Here is a 15,404-nt window from a genome sequence, read left to right on the forward strand (position 1 = left end):
GACGCTCTCACACATGCTGAAGCACAGAGGAGCCTAGGACACGTCGTGCTCAGTAACAGACGCCAGCCGCGAGGCCATTTCTACAGAATGGGCAGGACGGGCAAATCCAGAGATGAAGTGGAGCAGCAGCTGTCGGGGGCTGGAGAGTAGGTGAGGGTGGGACAGGGCTGGCGATGTGGATGGGGCTCCCGGGTGGGGTCATGGGAGATTCTGGAGCTGGATGGTGCCGACGACTCAGTTACAAACTCACTGCCATCAGCTGTGCACTTGAACACGAGGAGGGTCAACCATCTGTCATGTGCATCTTGTCCACCCCCCCCAAATAAGTAAATAAGTAAAATACATTTTTAAAATAGCCGAGTGATTTTTATTTTCTACGGTAGGTCAGCCCAAAGGTTTTCACTTTTCAATGCATGTTGTTTTCTTATAAATTACTTTTCTTTGAGTTCTCTTTAAGTTTTGATATAGGGCACAGGTGCTCACTAGACAGACAGAGAAAAAGTCAGAGAGCAACCCCCAGGGAGGATGGCCATGCCATAATTCCTTCTCTCCTCCTCTTGAAATTTTGGGCATGCACACACATGCTTGGTGTGATTTTCAAGCTGCTAGGTCTGGGACTTGAAGTCGTGCTCAGTAACAGACGCCAGCCGCGAGGCCATTTCTACAGAATGGGCAGGACGGGCAAATCCAGAGATGAAGTGGAGCAGCAGCTGTCGGGGGCTGGAGAGTAGGTGAGGGTGGGACAGGGCTGGCGATGTGGATGGGGCTCCCGGGTGGGGTCATGGGAGATTCTGGAGCTGGATGGTGCCGACGACTCAGTTACAAACTCACTGCCATCAGCTGTGCACTTGAACACGAGGAGGGTCAACCATCTGTCATGTGCATCTTGTCCACCCCCCCCAAATAAGTAAATAAGTAAAATACATTTTTAAAATAGCCGAGTGATTTTTATTTTCTACGGTAGGTCAGCCCAAAGGTTTTCACTTTTCAATGCATGTTGTTTTCTTATAAATTACTTTTCTTTGAGTTCTCTTTAAGTTTTGATATAGGGCACAGGTGCTCACTAGACAGACAGAGAAAAAGTCAGAGAGCAACCCCCAGGGAGGATGGCCATGCCATAATTCCTTCTCTCCTCCTCTTGAAATTTTGGGCATGCACACACATGCTTGGTGTGATTTTCAAGCTGCTAGGTCTGGGACTTGAACTGCGCAGTCAGCCATGTGGGATCCAGTGCCGTAAACTCCATGCCACATGCTGGCCCTACACTTCTATTATTTTAAAGTTCATTTCCATGAGTGAGAAAGACAGACAGAGAGAGGGGGAGAGAGGTCCCTCCACCAGGGTCTTCACACCACAATCCACCCCACCCTCACCCAGTCCTGGATCTTGGGCATGGGTATGCCCAGAATGTTCAGGAAGGTCTCTAGACATGAGTCTGGAACCTTTCCATGTGGGTGAGCTTCACGGGACATTGTTACTGCTGCTCGACCCACCGGCCCCCGGTCTCTAATTTAGTACCTGCTTCAGTAGTGAGTATTAGCTATGACTTTCATTTTGGGGTTGCAAAGAAGGGATTAGGACATATTTACTGTTGTAAATATGGAGTCTGGGTGGGCAGAGGGCCATGGCTACGGCCAAGCCAGGCAGGTAGAGTGAGCTGGAGGCAGCCTGAAGCCATGTCTTGAGCTTAAGGCCTTGAAAATGAAGACTGCACCTCCACACTGTTCTCCCGCCCTCGTGGGATGTCAGCATGCCAGTCGTGGTAATAGTGTGGGGCCCCTCAGGGCCAGCTTTATGGAGTGGAGTGTTGAGGTAAACAGAAACGATTTATCAACTATCCAACACCACACTCGGCTTAACACAGCAGAAGAAAAGTAACCGTGAGGGCGGTTTCAGAGGACAGGCTGTGTACTCCTAAAGGTTTCTTGAGCTGGGAGCACACAGGGCTGCCGCAGCACAGTGAGCAAGCTCTGTCATTTACATATGCACTCACTCGCCCATGCACACTCATGGTTCTGACATACCAGGGTCTGAAGGGCAGAGAAGAGCCATGAGGTCCTGACCCTGGGCAGGAATGTCCTAAGTCATTTCCTTCAAATGTCCCCAGGACTGAAGTTCACTGATGGCAAAGCAGCCTCACTCCGCCCATGGCAGGAAATGGAGTGGGAGTCCTTCCTGCAAACACGCAGTGTCCTTGACCTTGGCTCTATCCCGCTTTCCAAGTACCAGCATGAAGGAGCCTCTCCTATGAGAGGCCCGGGACCCTACCCAGCTGCAGGAGGGCACAGGGTCAGGGGAAGCCTCTGGGAGAAAAGGAAGCCCTGGGCTGAGCACACCCACTCAGAGAGGAGCTGACAGGGGCTGTGGGCTCCTGCTGACTCCCTGGGAGGTCTCTGCCTCGAGCTGTGGTCAATCTTCCCTCCCAGGACTCCCGGGCAGTGCAAGTTGGTGTGATCCCCTGGTGCTCAGAGGGCCTGATATTGACAGGGTGGACCCCACAGTGGGGACGTTTGCCTGTCCACATGGCGCTCACGTAAGTGCACATGGAACTCAGGAACGCCATGATGTTCTGTGCCTCCGACATGGCTCTGAACACCCATACCCAGGTCACTGAGAACCAAATCCACCAGAGCTTCCTTCTCTCCCGATGCCCACTGGCCTGGACACATCGGGGCAGCCTGCTAGTTCCTGTTTCCCCCCTGAGATCCTTCTCCCACCCCACCCACTGCCAACTGCCCTCCTCTGTATGTGGAGCATGGCACAGGCCCCTACTGGAGCTCCAGCGGCAGTGACACTTCTCTGAGCTGCCATTCCTACTGACGATCATGCTGACAAGCAAGGACTGGGATACAGCCATAGCCCTGTCCCATTCAAGACCCTGAGGCTCTGCCTTGGGGTGCCCGCCATCCCTCCAGCACCTCATCCCTGTCCCTTCTGCTCACTACTGGAGGTTCAGCACTGAACATCCCTAATACCAGCCCCTCCTCCTGCCCTGCAAGTCCTCAACTAATTGCCTAATCTGGTTCCTGCTGCCCAGCGAGGTCTGCATGTGAGGAGCACACTGAGCACTCCCAATGTCCCTGGCTCCCAGTGTGTGATGTGACGTGGGCTGGATCACCCAGTCCTCTTCTGTGAGTCCGTGAGCCTCGCACCTTGCAAGTGAAGGTGCAGGGTATGCAGGCCAAGCAGCTTCCTGAACGCCGAGGTATCCTTCTGGTATTCAGCAGTGGCTTCTCTGCTTAGGGTTAACACACACCTTGAACCAGGAAGCTTCACCGTCAATTACTGAAAGGTGATATTTTTCATCATGCCACCTTTTCTCCAGAGTCAACACTCACTGGATCTGGGCCAGTCCTCATGAGGTGGACTGACTGTCTGGTGGGACGCTGGGAGGCTGGCAGAGGGTCACAGAGCAGAACAGGGCCTCTGATGTAACATGAATAAAATATTTTAACATGAAGCAAAGAGCCTGGAGGTATGGAAAAGCAGAGCTGGCTCTCTGCCAACCTGGAATCTTCAATTTCACAGGCTGGGTCACTTCTTTTGTTACCCAGTGTCACTGGCTGAAATCTCCTCCCACTTGAAGGATGTGATCCAAGAAACCCATGGGTCTCAGGCTGAAGAGAAGCAGGGAGACCCAGGTTGGGGAGGGGATGAGGGGGTAGGGATGGCTGCAGCAGTGCTGGGGCTCCTCGATGACCCTTGTCTGGAGGGCATCAAACCAGAGCAAGGCAGTAGCCCTCCCTATCAGGCAGGTGACAGAGGGAGTCAAGCACCCCAAACCAACATCTTGCATCTCACCTCATGATATAACACGGCACTCGTCAGCAGAGAGCAACCAGACTTCAGATCTCCAAAGCTTTCTCCCTCCCCAACCCCTGGGCAGTCCCATTGGACCTGCAGATGGAAGTAGGCTGCCTCATACTGTCCAGTGAAAACCCACCCAAGTTCCCATTCAATAGGGTCACTCAGGTCCTAGGAGGGTCAACTACATTTCTGCCTGCCCGCCATTCCTCTGTTTACCGTTGCCAAGCTCTTACCACGTGTCAGCGAACACAATGAGAGCCATGGGTACTGCCCCCAAGAGGCTTTTGGGCTGTGGATGAGTGTGAGTTTAGTGGGATAACATGCAGCAATGGAAAGCACATTTGGACAAGTAGGAGTTCTGTTACACATCCTGCTGGGTGAACATCACCACATCACTGCTACTACCGCCATCTCACCATCATGCTTAACATCACCAACACCATCACTATCACCATCCTCGTCATATCAATCGCCATCACCATCACATCACTGCCACGACTACCATCATCACCACCGCCCTCACCATCATGCTTAACATCACCACCACCACCATTATCATGATCCTCGTCATAACAATCGCCATCGCCCTCACCATCACATCACTGCTAGGACTACCCTCATCACTACCGCCCTCACCATCACCTTCACCCACCGGCATCACCACCACCGCTATCATGATCCTCGTCATAACAATCGCCATCGCCCTCACCATCATATCACTGCTACGACTACCATCATCACTACCGCCCTCACCATCACCTTCACCCACCGGCATCACCACCACCGCTATCATCATCCCTGTCATAACAATCGCCCTCACCATCATATCACTGCTACGACTACCCTCATCACTACCGCCCTCACCATCACCTTCACCCACCGGCATCACCACCACCGCTATCATCATCCCTGTCATAACAATCGCCCTCACCATCATATCACTGCTACGACTACCCTCATCACTACCGCCCTCACCATCACCTTCACCCACTGGCATCACCACCACCATTATCATCATCCTCATCATAACAATCGCCATCACCATCACATCACTGCTACGACTACCATCACCATTACCGCCCTCACCATCACCTTCACTATAATAATCAACAGCACCGTCATCAGCACCACACCATGCTAGCACCACCATCGTCACTGACGTCATCACCATCACGTTCATCCACCCGCATCACCGTCAATGCCATCATCACTGTCACCACCATCACTACCATCACCGGCAGCAGTATTATTGAAAGAGACTCCCAGAAAATGCTCACCAAGGGGAAAAAGAAAGAAACAAAACATTTAAGGGTCACAAAAATGGAAAATTATCTGTCTTTGTCTAGACTAACATACAGTGGATTCATGATGGGAAAATTCATTTTGCATGTTGAAATGATAAACAGTGATTGAATGTATAAAAATAATATGTGTGTGGGAACCAGCAGTTAGCGTAATGGCTATGTCGCTGGACTCCCACGTAGTTGATCGCGGTTCGTGTCCCGGACCCGGTGGCTTAAAACTCACGCCGGGCACGTGTGCGTGCGTGCCCAAGATCCCGAGAGGAGAATGGAGGAGAGGGGATTGCGGCGTGACCATCCCCCCTGGGGGGTGATTTCTCGCTTTCTGTCTCTATGTCTCTCTCTGTCTGCCTGGCGAGCGCACGCGCCCTACAGTGAAAATCTCTCAAAAAAAAAAAATAATATGTGTGTGTGTGTGTGTAGGAAATGCTGTCTTCACACATCATTTTCATCTCAGAACTAACCTGAGCCAGGGTTTATCACCCCTGCAGAGATGCAGAGATGCTGAGCTGCAGAGCACTACAGGACACACAGCAGCTCCCAGGAGAGCTCTGGGAAATGCTAGTTCCAACTCCTACCACAAGTGGTGGTGTTTCTCCTATTTGGGACACAATCTGCAAAGAGCAAAGGATTCTGGTACTTTCACGATGCTGAGGTCTCTGTGACAAGCCTCATCTACAGTCAGACTTCAGATGGAGGTCAGCATGTAGGGACAAGACAGAAGGCAAGCTAAGGAGGAGGGCCTTGTGTAGCAAACAAGGCATTCTTGGATACTTTCAGACCAGACTTTCCCTTTTTGAGCAAGACTGGAGGTGGGCTCTAGTCAGGCGCTGACCCCGTAAGTGGGCTGAGCCTCACACACACACAACGCATCTAGGGGTGGTCACAGCCTTCCTGAGCGTGTCAGGCCTTCCAGACTTGCCGAGCCCTTTCCTATTCAGAGCAGCGGACCTGAGAGCCGCGCGTGGAGGCCCCCAGCTCGACAGCCCTTGCTGCCTCCCCAGCTGGCTGAGAAGATGGATGTGGGCTGGGGCGCTGGAGTACTTGCAAAGCACAGGCTTCCTGACATCCCGACCTTCTGAAGATGCTCTAGGGACTCAGAATCAGCTAGTTGGCTGCCTCCCTTTTACGATTTTTCCAGCTAGTGTCTAATGATTTTTGTTTTCTGTCTTTCAGCCACCTAGCCTCTTCCAGTCAAGACATTTACCCACAAAAATTTACACGTTAAGATCAGGAGAGTTCCAGCGTTCTCTATGCCAATCCTCTTCCCTATCCAGTTAGGAGGGCCAAGAGCTACCCACATTAACATTATGCTGTTGAGATTTCCATCGGGACAAGATGCCCTGGACTGAGACTCCAAGCCTGCTGTGTAGGCTGTTCAGAGCCACCTCTGCTTTTTCCATTAATTGTCATGTGAGTCTCAAGCAGACTCCATCACCCAGCCTGGCTAACCTGCGACAGGAAGCTTGACCCAAGAGAGGAGGCAAGTTCCAAGTATGACACAGCTCGCTCTGCCCTGTCCCAGAGCTGGGACTATTCCTTCGGCGTCCATTAGCTGGTGCTTACGGACAGCTGGCACTTTGCAGTTTTCTGATAAGCAGGTCATTTCCCAATTTCCAAAAGGTCTCAGAATACGGCACCGAGTAGGCTCAGATCTAACCCATCTGACTCTCCACGGTTCTGTGAGTACTGCAAAAACTCACACATGGTCTACAACACTACGCCTGTCAAACACGGACACAGCAATAAAGACTTTAAATCTGTATGATCAAAAACCAAATGTGCCCTGAATTCTACTGGTCTATTTCTGAAGTAAGAAATTCCTTCAATTTTACAGCGGTCATTATTTTTATGCTGAAAGGAATTAAAGAGGAACTAAAGTCAAAATTAAAATTCTATTAAATTGATGTGTTTTTCAAGTAAAAATGGCCAAGGTGAGGGCAGAGGGTACAAAGCCACTCTGAAATCCCCAGGCTTTACAGTCTTGTTACAGTAAGAACCAGGAATCACCACGGATCAAATGCAGTCAACTGGAAAACGGATTAACCTCACGAGGTCGTGGTGGGTTACCCTGAGCCTGGAAGTCGTTTTCTCCAAATACAAGGAGACACAGCCCCCTCTTCTAAATCTCCAAGGAGATACTAAGCCAAGTGAAAAGACCTCTGGGGTTTTAATCTTTCCAAGTCATTTCTTTTAAGAAGGCTTGGTGAAGTAACTCACGTGTGACAAGGCAGATTGCTTTCTTCCCACTGATATCTTTGTTTTCAACTCAGGATGTCCTGAAGGTACTGAGTTAAACGAGTTAATAATACTTGTAAATATCTCGGACAGGTGACAGTAGTTGCTACTGCACTGTTGTGACACTGCAGCTGTCAAGTGGCTGTGCCCCAGGGTGTGGTCCTCTACTCACAGGAGATGCTCCAAGCTCCTTCCAGCTCCCAGGAGGGACAGCACAGTCCCAGCTCCTTGGGCAAGCTAGACAGGCTCATGTCCACTCACCTGCACCCAGCACATCAGAGGCCCACGTGCACTGGCCTTTCCTTGCTCCTGCTGTTGCCCGACTCAGGGACAGGATTTCTTTTGCACGGGTGTAGTAAATAGACACACAGAGACTCTCCTTTACATGCCAAAGTAGCAGAGGTGGCCAGTGGCACAGCTCTGCCCCAGAGCCAAGGTCAATGCCTACAAAGTGTGCTCCTTTCCCCGTCGCCCAGACCTGAGACTGTCTGACCCCAGCGGGCAGGGCCCCAGGGTTCATGAGGTAGGGCATGAACTCCTGCTCTGCTGGGAGGCCACGTGGCCAGCTGATGCCTCCGTAAACACAACTGTGAGATGCAGACTAGCACCTGCACGGAGGATCACCCCACCTGGCCCCTGTAACAATACTCGGCAAATATGGTGGCTCCTCTCCACAGTGCTACAGCAGCCCTGAGACTTGTAAGTGCCTCTCGGATGCCTCTCCACAGTGCTACAGCAGCCCTGAGACTCGTCAGTGCCTCTTGGATATTAAATGGCCCCTAACCCACTCCTTTACTTTTAGAAGCAGGCCCCTCCAAGGATGGTCAGCTGGGACACAGACACACCCAAATACACCAACAAAGGGGCCACGCCAAGAGCATGTGCTCTCAGGTCACCCTCCAGGTCCTGGGCTCTAGCTGGCAACAGTCAGGGGCTCCATGTAATTCTCTGGTATCTGCAGTGGCTCAGTGGCCCCAGCTGCTTGGCTGGCCCAGTTTCGGCCCACCCATCCTGGTGTGGCTGCTCCTGGAACCCACATGTTCCCTGCAGCAGTCACCCACATAGGCTCCTGCCTGACACCAGTTCTATCCCAGTGACACACCCAGCCTCCTAAGGTTCCTCCCAGGCTCTCCATGGCCAGTCCCTGCTTACCCAGCCTTTCTGCCTGCTAGCACCAATGGAGAGCGCCCCCTACCACACCAATTCATCTAGGAGTCAGCGCTGCAGTAGAACTGATGGGGCACTGCCTGCCCTCCATTCTGACCCAGCTCTTTAACTCACAAGGCCTCCCCTGCCCCCAAACACCCCACTAGAGTGAACAGCACAGTCCCAGCCTCCCTGCCATCAGCAGACTCATGACCTGCTTCAGGGTATGCACAGGTAGCCCCCATGCCTGGGCGCGGCCCCCACTGTGCTGGAGCCTGGCCCCGTGACTCTGGGTTCCTGGCCACTCCTCTCTGCCCCCATGCTCCTGAGCCTGCATCCTCAACCCCCTGCACTTCCCACCCCTGTCTTGCACACAACCTCTCTGTTCCCCCTCAGTCACCACTCAGTGACCCCTGCCTCCAATGAACAGCCTCTCTATACCATGCATGGTGTATCCGTAATCTATACTCTGGGGGCCGGCAGGTGGCAAGGTGGTTAAAGGTGCTGGATTCCCACATGGTCAACCACGGTTCGAGTCCCAGACCTGGCAGCTTGCTTTCCCACTTTCCTGCTTTTCCTCTCTCTCTCTCTCTCTCTCTCTCTGTTTGGTCAAATTAAAATAATAATAATAATAACAAATGAAATTAAATAAATAATTATTTTTAGAAAAAGAATCTATACTCTGTGACAGCCTACTTCCTTGTCTCCACAAGACTGTCCAGCGGTCCTCCTGAAGTGTCTGGCATGTTCCTATAACCCTACCTGTAGCATGTGGGTAGAGGCTAGCACACTGCCTTCACTAACCCCTTCAAACTATTCCAGTGAGAAAGGTGTTGCTAAGCCCGAGGTTCAGAGAGGTTAAGGACCTGGCCCATCACAGAGCAGGTGGGTGGCATGGAGGGCTGCACACAGGTGGGTTCGGTTGACTCCCCAGCCATGCCCTTGATTGGTCTACTGCACCCAGTTGCATGTGACAAGAAGACACAGCCAGCCCCCACCAGCATGCTGGGACCCACGCAGCCCCCGCACTGACATTAGTAGGCAGGTCCCTGCCTCTTCCTCCTCACCTCCAAGTCTGCTACCAAGGGCCCACAGCATTACACCAATCCTAAGTCTATATTGCAGAGAGGAGACGCAGCAAAGGAAACGCCCCTCTCCTGTGGGTTGACTGAAAGCTAAGACTTAGGAGGCCAGTGCACTCAAACATGGTGTCCCCGGCCAGCCAGCTCACCTTGCCGCCCAGGTGTACGTCCAGGGTCCTCTCCTGCATCAGGTACTCTGCTGCTGGCTCGGCGCCCATTGCCCAGGCCATCAGGGGCCACAGAGCCATTGGCCCGGCTGCACAAGGAGCTCATGTGGGTTGGGATGGGCTCGAAGGTGGGGTCCAGCTCCAAGATGAGCCTGTTGAGCTGCTCTATGGACTGGTCGATATCGAGGGTGGGGGAGCCTGGGGAGGGGCCCGTGCTCGGCTCTGCTGTGGCTCCATTCATCACTCCAGCCTCTGAAAACCTGGGTTTGAACCCTCTGCCAGGAGAGGGCTGCTGTGTGTCCGGGGCATGCGGCCCACTGCCCATGCCCCTCTGCACCACTACTCTGCTGCTGGTGCGGCTGGGTGTCAGTGGAGCTCCAGGCCGGGCAGGGCTGAGCCCCGGACCATCGGGGGCAAAGCTGTAGTGCTGCGCGGCCACCATCTGCTGCTGCCTCACCCAGGTCTGCGTGGAGTAGCCACTGGGCCCGAAGGCCTGCGTCTGCGCTGATACCGATGGTTTGCACAATGAGGCCTGGGGCTGCCGGGGCTCTCGGCTCCCGAACACCCGCTCCCTCTCATACAGGGCATCCGTGGCCAGGCCCAGGTCAGGTGCCGGGGCACTATGCTGCTCCTCACCAACACTGCTGCCAAACCCATCGGATAGGAGAGAGTTCTGGCTGCTCTTGTGGCAAGTGAAGGGGCCCATGGGAGTTGACTGTGGCCCCTCTGAGGAGGACAGTGTCCCGAGACTGTCCACGCTGTGCAGGTCATGGTGGGGCATCTCGTCGTCCAGGATGTCAGTCTCCCGGTCCTTTGGGGCGGCGTCTCCGTTCACGTGGACCTGGGCCGGCACCACGTGGCGAGCTCCACTGTATTTGCTGGGGGCATCCGTCATTTCCTTGAGAGCACTCCCAGAGTCTTCCAGGCCGAAGCCGCTGAGCAGCTGGTCCAGCTCGGCCTTCTCCTGGGGGCTCAGGCCCCGCTTGGCTCCTGGTGCCAGGCGCTCTTCAGTCTTATCGGTTCTGACCGAGGCTGTGGAGTGGCCCGAGTCACTGCTGACCGAGAGGGTATGGTCACTGTGGTCTGGGCTGCTGGTGGTAGGGCCAGCCTGAGGGCCTCCTGGGATTCCGGGGTCCGAGGCACTTTTCTTCCTCACCTTCGCATAAAGGCTGCCATCAACAGGGCCCTGTGTGTGCAGCACTACGGGAGAGAACAGGAGAGGGGCTTTAGAGAAAGGTGGCCAGGCCCAGATGACCAGATCCATGCGACAGGCCCATGCATCTGTCTAAACAAATACAAGGGCCTGCTAAAGATGATGGGAAAATGGAATTTAAGTCTACCTTGGTGCGATAAATTTTTGACATCCATGCACAGGGTTTTGTTGGTAGCACACCTTTTCCAGGAACTTTCTAAAGGCGCTGTATAAATGAACTCACAGTGTAACTTACAACAAACAGAGATGAACCCTCCTCTTGAATCCAAAGTGCTACTCAGGCAGAGTAAATAAAGCACCAGAGAAACGGAAATAATTCCAAGCACCAAGATCTTTGTACATACTTTCTATGCACAAAGAGCTGTCAGAGAAGCTCTGGGTCACCTTACCTGAGGGCTCACTGTGAACTTCCTGAACCCAGCCCAGCTCATAAAGCCCCAGAAAGGACTGTTCCCTTCACATGCTAACACTTGCTGAGCTTCGACTTTGTGCTGGTTACACATTCTTATGAAACTAAGCATCTGACTAACCATCTTGCCTTCCTCTCAACATCCGGGATCTGCTAACATCTAGACATTAGAAGAGACAGAGCAGGAGCCAATCAGGCCTTCATTCAAGTTGACCCTAGTGTCAGTGGGCCGAGTAGGAGCTGGGGGGTGCAGCAGGCCCACTAACTACCGCGGAGGTTGCTCTGCACCTGCTGGTTTCCACAGAATATAGGGAGTAGAGAAATTAACCTAAAACAAGGGTGGGAGGAGCCAAACCCTCCGCTACTGTTATTAATCACAGTCTGGCTGTGGTGCAGTGGCTTCCCAACCTCGGAATGCTGACCAGCAGCTATAACCAGGAGGGCCACACACAGTGTCACAGCCCAGAACCTCCTGAAATATTCCGCAGTGTGGGCCTCCCCCACCGTCTATTTTCTCGCCTGTGAAATTGCAGGCATTCCAAGCCAGGGAGCTGCCAGGGCTGGAAGCCACGCCATTTGGACACCTGGAATTGAAGCAGCCACTCCCTCTCAATGGAGGCGGGGCTGACCCTGGAGCTGCTCCGGAGGGGCCTGGCTTGAGCATGTGGCTCAGTGCCTCGGGAGTCTGAGTGCCAGGCTGGACACATTGACACAGGGTCTGAGAAGTACCAGGAGCCGTTCTGAGAGCACGCATAGCGCTGCATTCCTTCTTGTTTCAACTACATCCAAGGGTAAGCAACAGAGAAGCAGGGACGGGGACGGCCTGAACCTCACTGCATTGTGAAGAAGGAGGAAGGGAGGGCCTGCAGAAGAGGTGACGCACAAATGCTGTAAATGAACCAAGTCTTCGTGGCAGAGGCCCTGTTCACAGGAGCAGACCCTGGACTGGCACAATGACTGTGAGCTAACGGCACCAACGACAACTGCTATTATGAGCACCTATTACAGGGCAGGTTTGCAGTGCATTTTCTCTCTCATAGTATGACCCAACTAGCAAACTAGCTGTTGTTATTCCCTGTTTATCCCTAAAGCACTGAGGCTCAGAAAGAAGAAATCATCGCTCGGGTGAGATTGTGCTAGGAGGCAGAGGTGAACCTGCTCACCACAGTGAGAGTCTGTGCTGTCAAGACTATCACTTACCAGACCCTCCTCTCTATGTCCAAGTTAAAATAAATGGACCCAAGCTTGCTGGTCCAAAACCTCCATGCTCAGAGAGTGCCAGGGGGACGCTCCTGAAGGCTCTGTCAGTAGGCAATAGCAATAACGTCGCATCGCTCTGGCCAGGGACCAGCATGTGACCCAACTGCAAACGATACCTGCTCCCAGCTCTGTGCAAGCAAACTAACGGCCACCTACCCAGAGCATCCTAAATCACAGGCCTGTGCAAAGGTGCACTGCACGCAACCTCTCTGTTGGGCACTAAGCTTGTGCAGTGGAATAGCCCCTGATGAAGCCCTGGCACCTGACGGACAGGTTCAAGTTCAGGTCCTCCTTGAGACTGGGTCAGCGTTCTAACAACGGGGGCTCACCCTGACCTTCCACTTCACAGCTCTAAAATGAGGGCAGGGGACACTGTTTTACTGAAGGTGAACCCGAGGGTAAAATGACAGCAGATGAGTGTCTTGATAGGCCCTGAGTAAACACTGCTCCTATCTGGTTCTGTTCAGAAGCCTCCATTGCCAGGAAAATTGAACTCACGTAAGAGCTGGCAAATGGGCCCTTCTGTCCTGCAGTGCGCGAGAAGGAAAAGAAGGGGACACTGAGCGAGGGAATGTGCTGTCACAATCAGAGACCCCTGTCATATGGAGGGCACTGGATGGCTATCGGGTCAAGCCCATGTGTCCCCATGCTGGATGGGCAGCCAGGGCACATACTGCACACTGGGCCACACAGCCAGGGCCATCTGCTCACCACAGTGAGGTTCCGTGCTGTCAAGACTAACACTTACCACACCCTTCTCCCTATGTCCGAGTTGAACTGGCACAATGATGTTTTTAAAAAAAGAAACTCAAGGGATCAGCAGTTAGCGTAATGGCTATGTCACTGGACTCCCATGTAGTCGATATCACGGTTTGAGTCCCGGATCCTGTGGCTTAAACTCATGCCAAGCATTTGTACGTGCATGCCCAAGATCCCAAGAGAAGAATGGAGAAGGGATTGTGGCATGGCCATCCCTCCTGAGGGGAGGTGATTTCTCACTTTCTGTCTCTCTGTCTCTCTCTTTCTGGTGAGTGCACGTGCCCTACAGCAAAAACCTCCCCACCCAAAAAAAAAGAAAAGAAAAGGTGGCCATGACTCTTACATCTAAGGTAGGTCCATGGCTGGCCCTGTACCGTGAACACTGTATGGAAGGGCGTGGACCTAAGGGTAAAGAACAGGCAATATTCCCTTGGCTGTGGGCTCAGGGGCTATGAGTAACCCTGTTTTTATTGTATTTATGAGCAGTAGAAATAATCAAAAAATAATTTATGCATTGCAAACAGTAAGTTTCCACTACCATTGTCTAAACACTCCATCGGTGCCAGACCCAGTTCTTGCCAAATCCTGACAGCCTAAGGGGACCTCATGGCTGCCCTCCCACAGGAGAGCACAGCCATGGGACAGAGTGCAGTCCTCCCAGCCCTGCCCAGCGCACAGGACTCCCTAATCTTCGTGTTATGCATCCACTCCCTCCTCCCTGTATCAGAAAATGCCAAATGAATGCTAAATCTATAGGGAAAGGATGTGAAACAAATCTAGTGAACCCCAAGAAGGCCACTTACGCTTTGCAATCTCGTCCTAGGAGTCTGGCTCTCCCTAAAGGTGCAGTGCTCAAGGGGCAGCCCCAGAAGCTCTGCAGACATCCTCCAGCACCCCCTATCCTAGTCACAGCAACAGCCACAGCCACATCTAGATCTGGGGTGTGACCAGCACCTCTGCAGTGTGCATATGCAAAGGGGTGGCCTCACTCACACACCTTCCACTACGGTTTCACTTCCTAAAACCCGATATAAAACTGCAGAGTAAGAGCAGTAAGGACAGAATTGTGCCTAGAAATGAAACTTACCTGGGGGTGTGGGGCAGAGCTATTCAAAGCTGCCTGCTGATCTCTCAACAAAAAGCAACCAGGCTCCCATGCCCTGTTGTGCAAGTTCCCGAATCGTTAAAGGACACCCTTCTCTAACTGATGGCAGTGTTCCTTATGGGATGGTTCTGCTTTGGGAAAGTGATGCAGAAAATGATTTCCTACACCCAGGCCAGAAAAATCATGAAGCCAACCAAACTCCCAGCTGTGGCCTGTAGGCAGGGCTATGGCTGTGGTTCCTATGCCCAGACCAGCCCTGTGGGTGGGGGCGGGGGAGCCCTATCTGGGAAAAAGGCTGCCAGGATGGGCTGTCTCTGGAATCTGATGTGCTGTGGGAGCTGTCGCCCTATAAAGAGGAGGCAGAGGCAAAGACAGAGTTTGAGAAGACAGTCCAGTCACTCATCTGCCCCTGACATCTTCTGGACACTTAAATGCCCTGTCTGGGAAAGCCCTAGGGCACAGTGGATAAGCACTATGTATTAGGAGTCAGAATCCACATTACAACTGAGGTTCAAGTCCCAGCTCCAGCAGCTTGAAAAACACACCAGAACAGGGACCAGCAGATGGTGTAATGGTTACGTCGCTGGACTCATGCATGGCGGATCGTGGTTCGAGTCCCACATCTGATGGCTTCAATCTCATGCTGGGCATGTGTGTGTGTGTGCCTAAAATTGCAAGAGAAGAATGGAGAAGAGATCGCGACGTGACCAGTCACCCCTCTGGGGTGACTTCTTGCTTTCTATCTCTCTATGTCTCTCCAGAGACTGCACCCACTCTATAGCAAAAATCTCTCTAAAAAAAAAGAAAAAGAGGGAACCAGCAGTTAGTGTAATGGCTATGTTGCTGGACTCCCACGTAGTCGACCGTGATTCGCGTCCCGGACCCGGTGGCTTAAAACTCAGACCGGGCGCGTGTGC

At 52.8% G+C, this 15,404-nt stretch overlaps 1 protein-coding gene and 1 long non-coding RNA gene across 2 annotated transcripts in view; one reads left to right on the forward strand and one right to left on the reverse strand.

The window, feature by feature from the left end:
- Positions 1-6,842, forward strand: part of LOC102476329 (uncharacterized) — a 10,466-nt gene extending 3,624 nt beyond the window's left edge. The window contains exon 3 of the long non-coding RNA XR_334856.2: positions 6,285-6,842. This is a non-coding gene — a long non-coding RNA (uncharacterized LOC102476329). The remainder of the gene's footprint in view (positions 1-6,284) is intronic.
- Positions 1-15,404, reverse strand: part of TNS3 (tensin 3) — a 239,551-nt gene that overhangs the window by 83,490 nt on the left and 140,657 nt on the right. Inside the window, 1 exon segment of the mRNA XM_006150681.3 lies at positions 9,724-10,941. Coding sequence (XP_006150743.1) covers positions 9,724-10,941 — 1,218 coding nt within the window.

Source organism: Tupaia chinensis, unplaced genomic scaffold (assembly GCF_000334495.1).
Source record: "Tupaia chinensis unplaced genomic scaffold, TupChi_1.0 Scaffold000294_2, whole genome shotgun sequence".
Taxonomy (NCBI): Eukaryota; Metazoa; Chordata; class Mammalia; order Scandentia; family Tupaiidae; genus Tupaia; species Tupaia belangeri.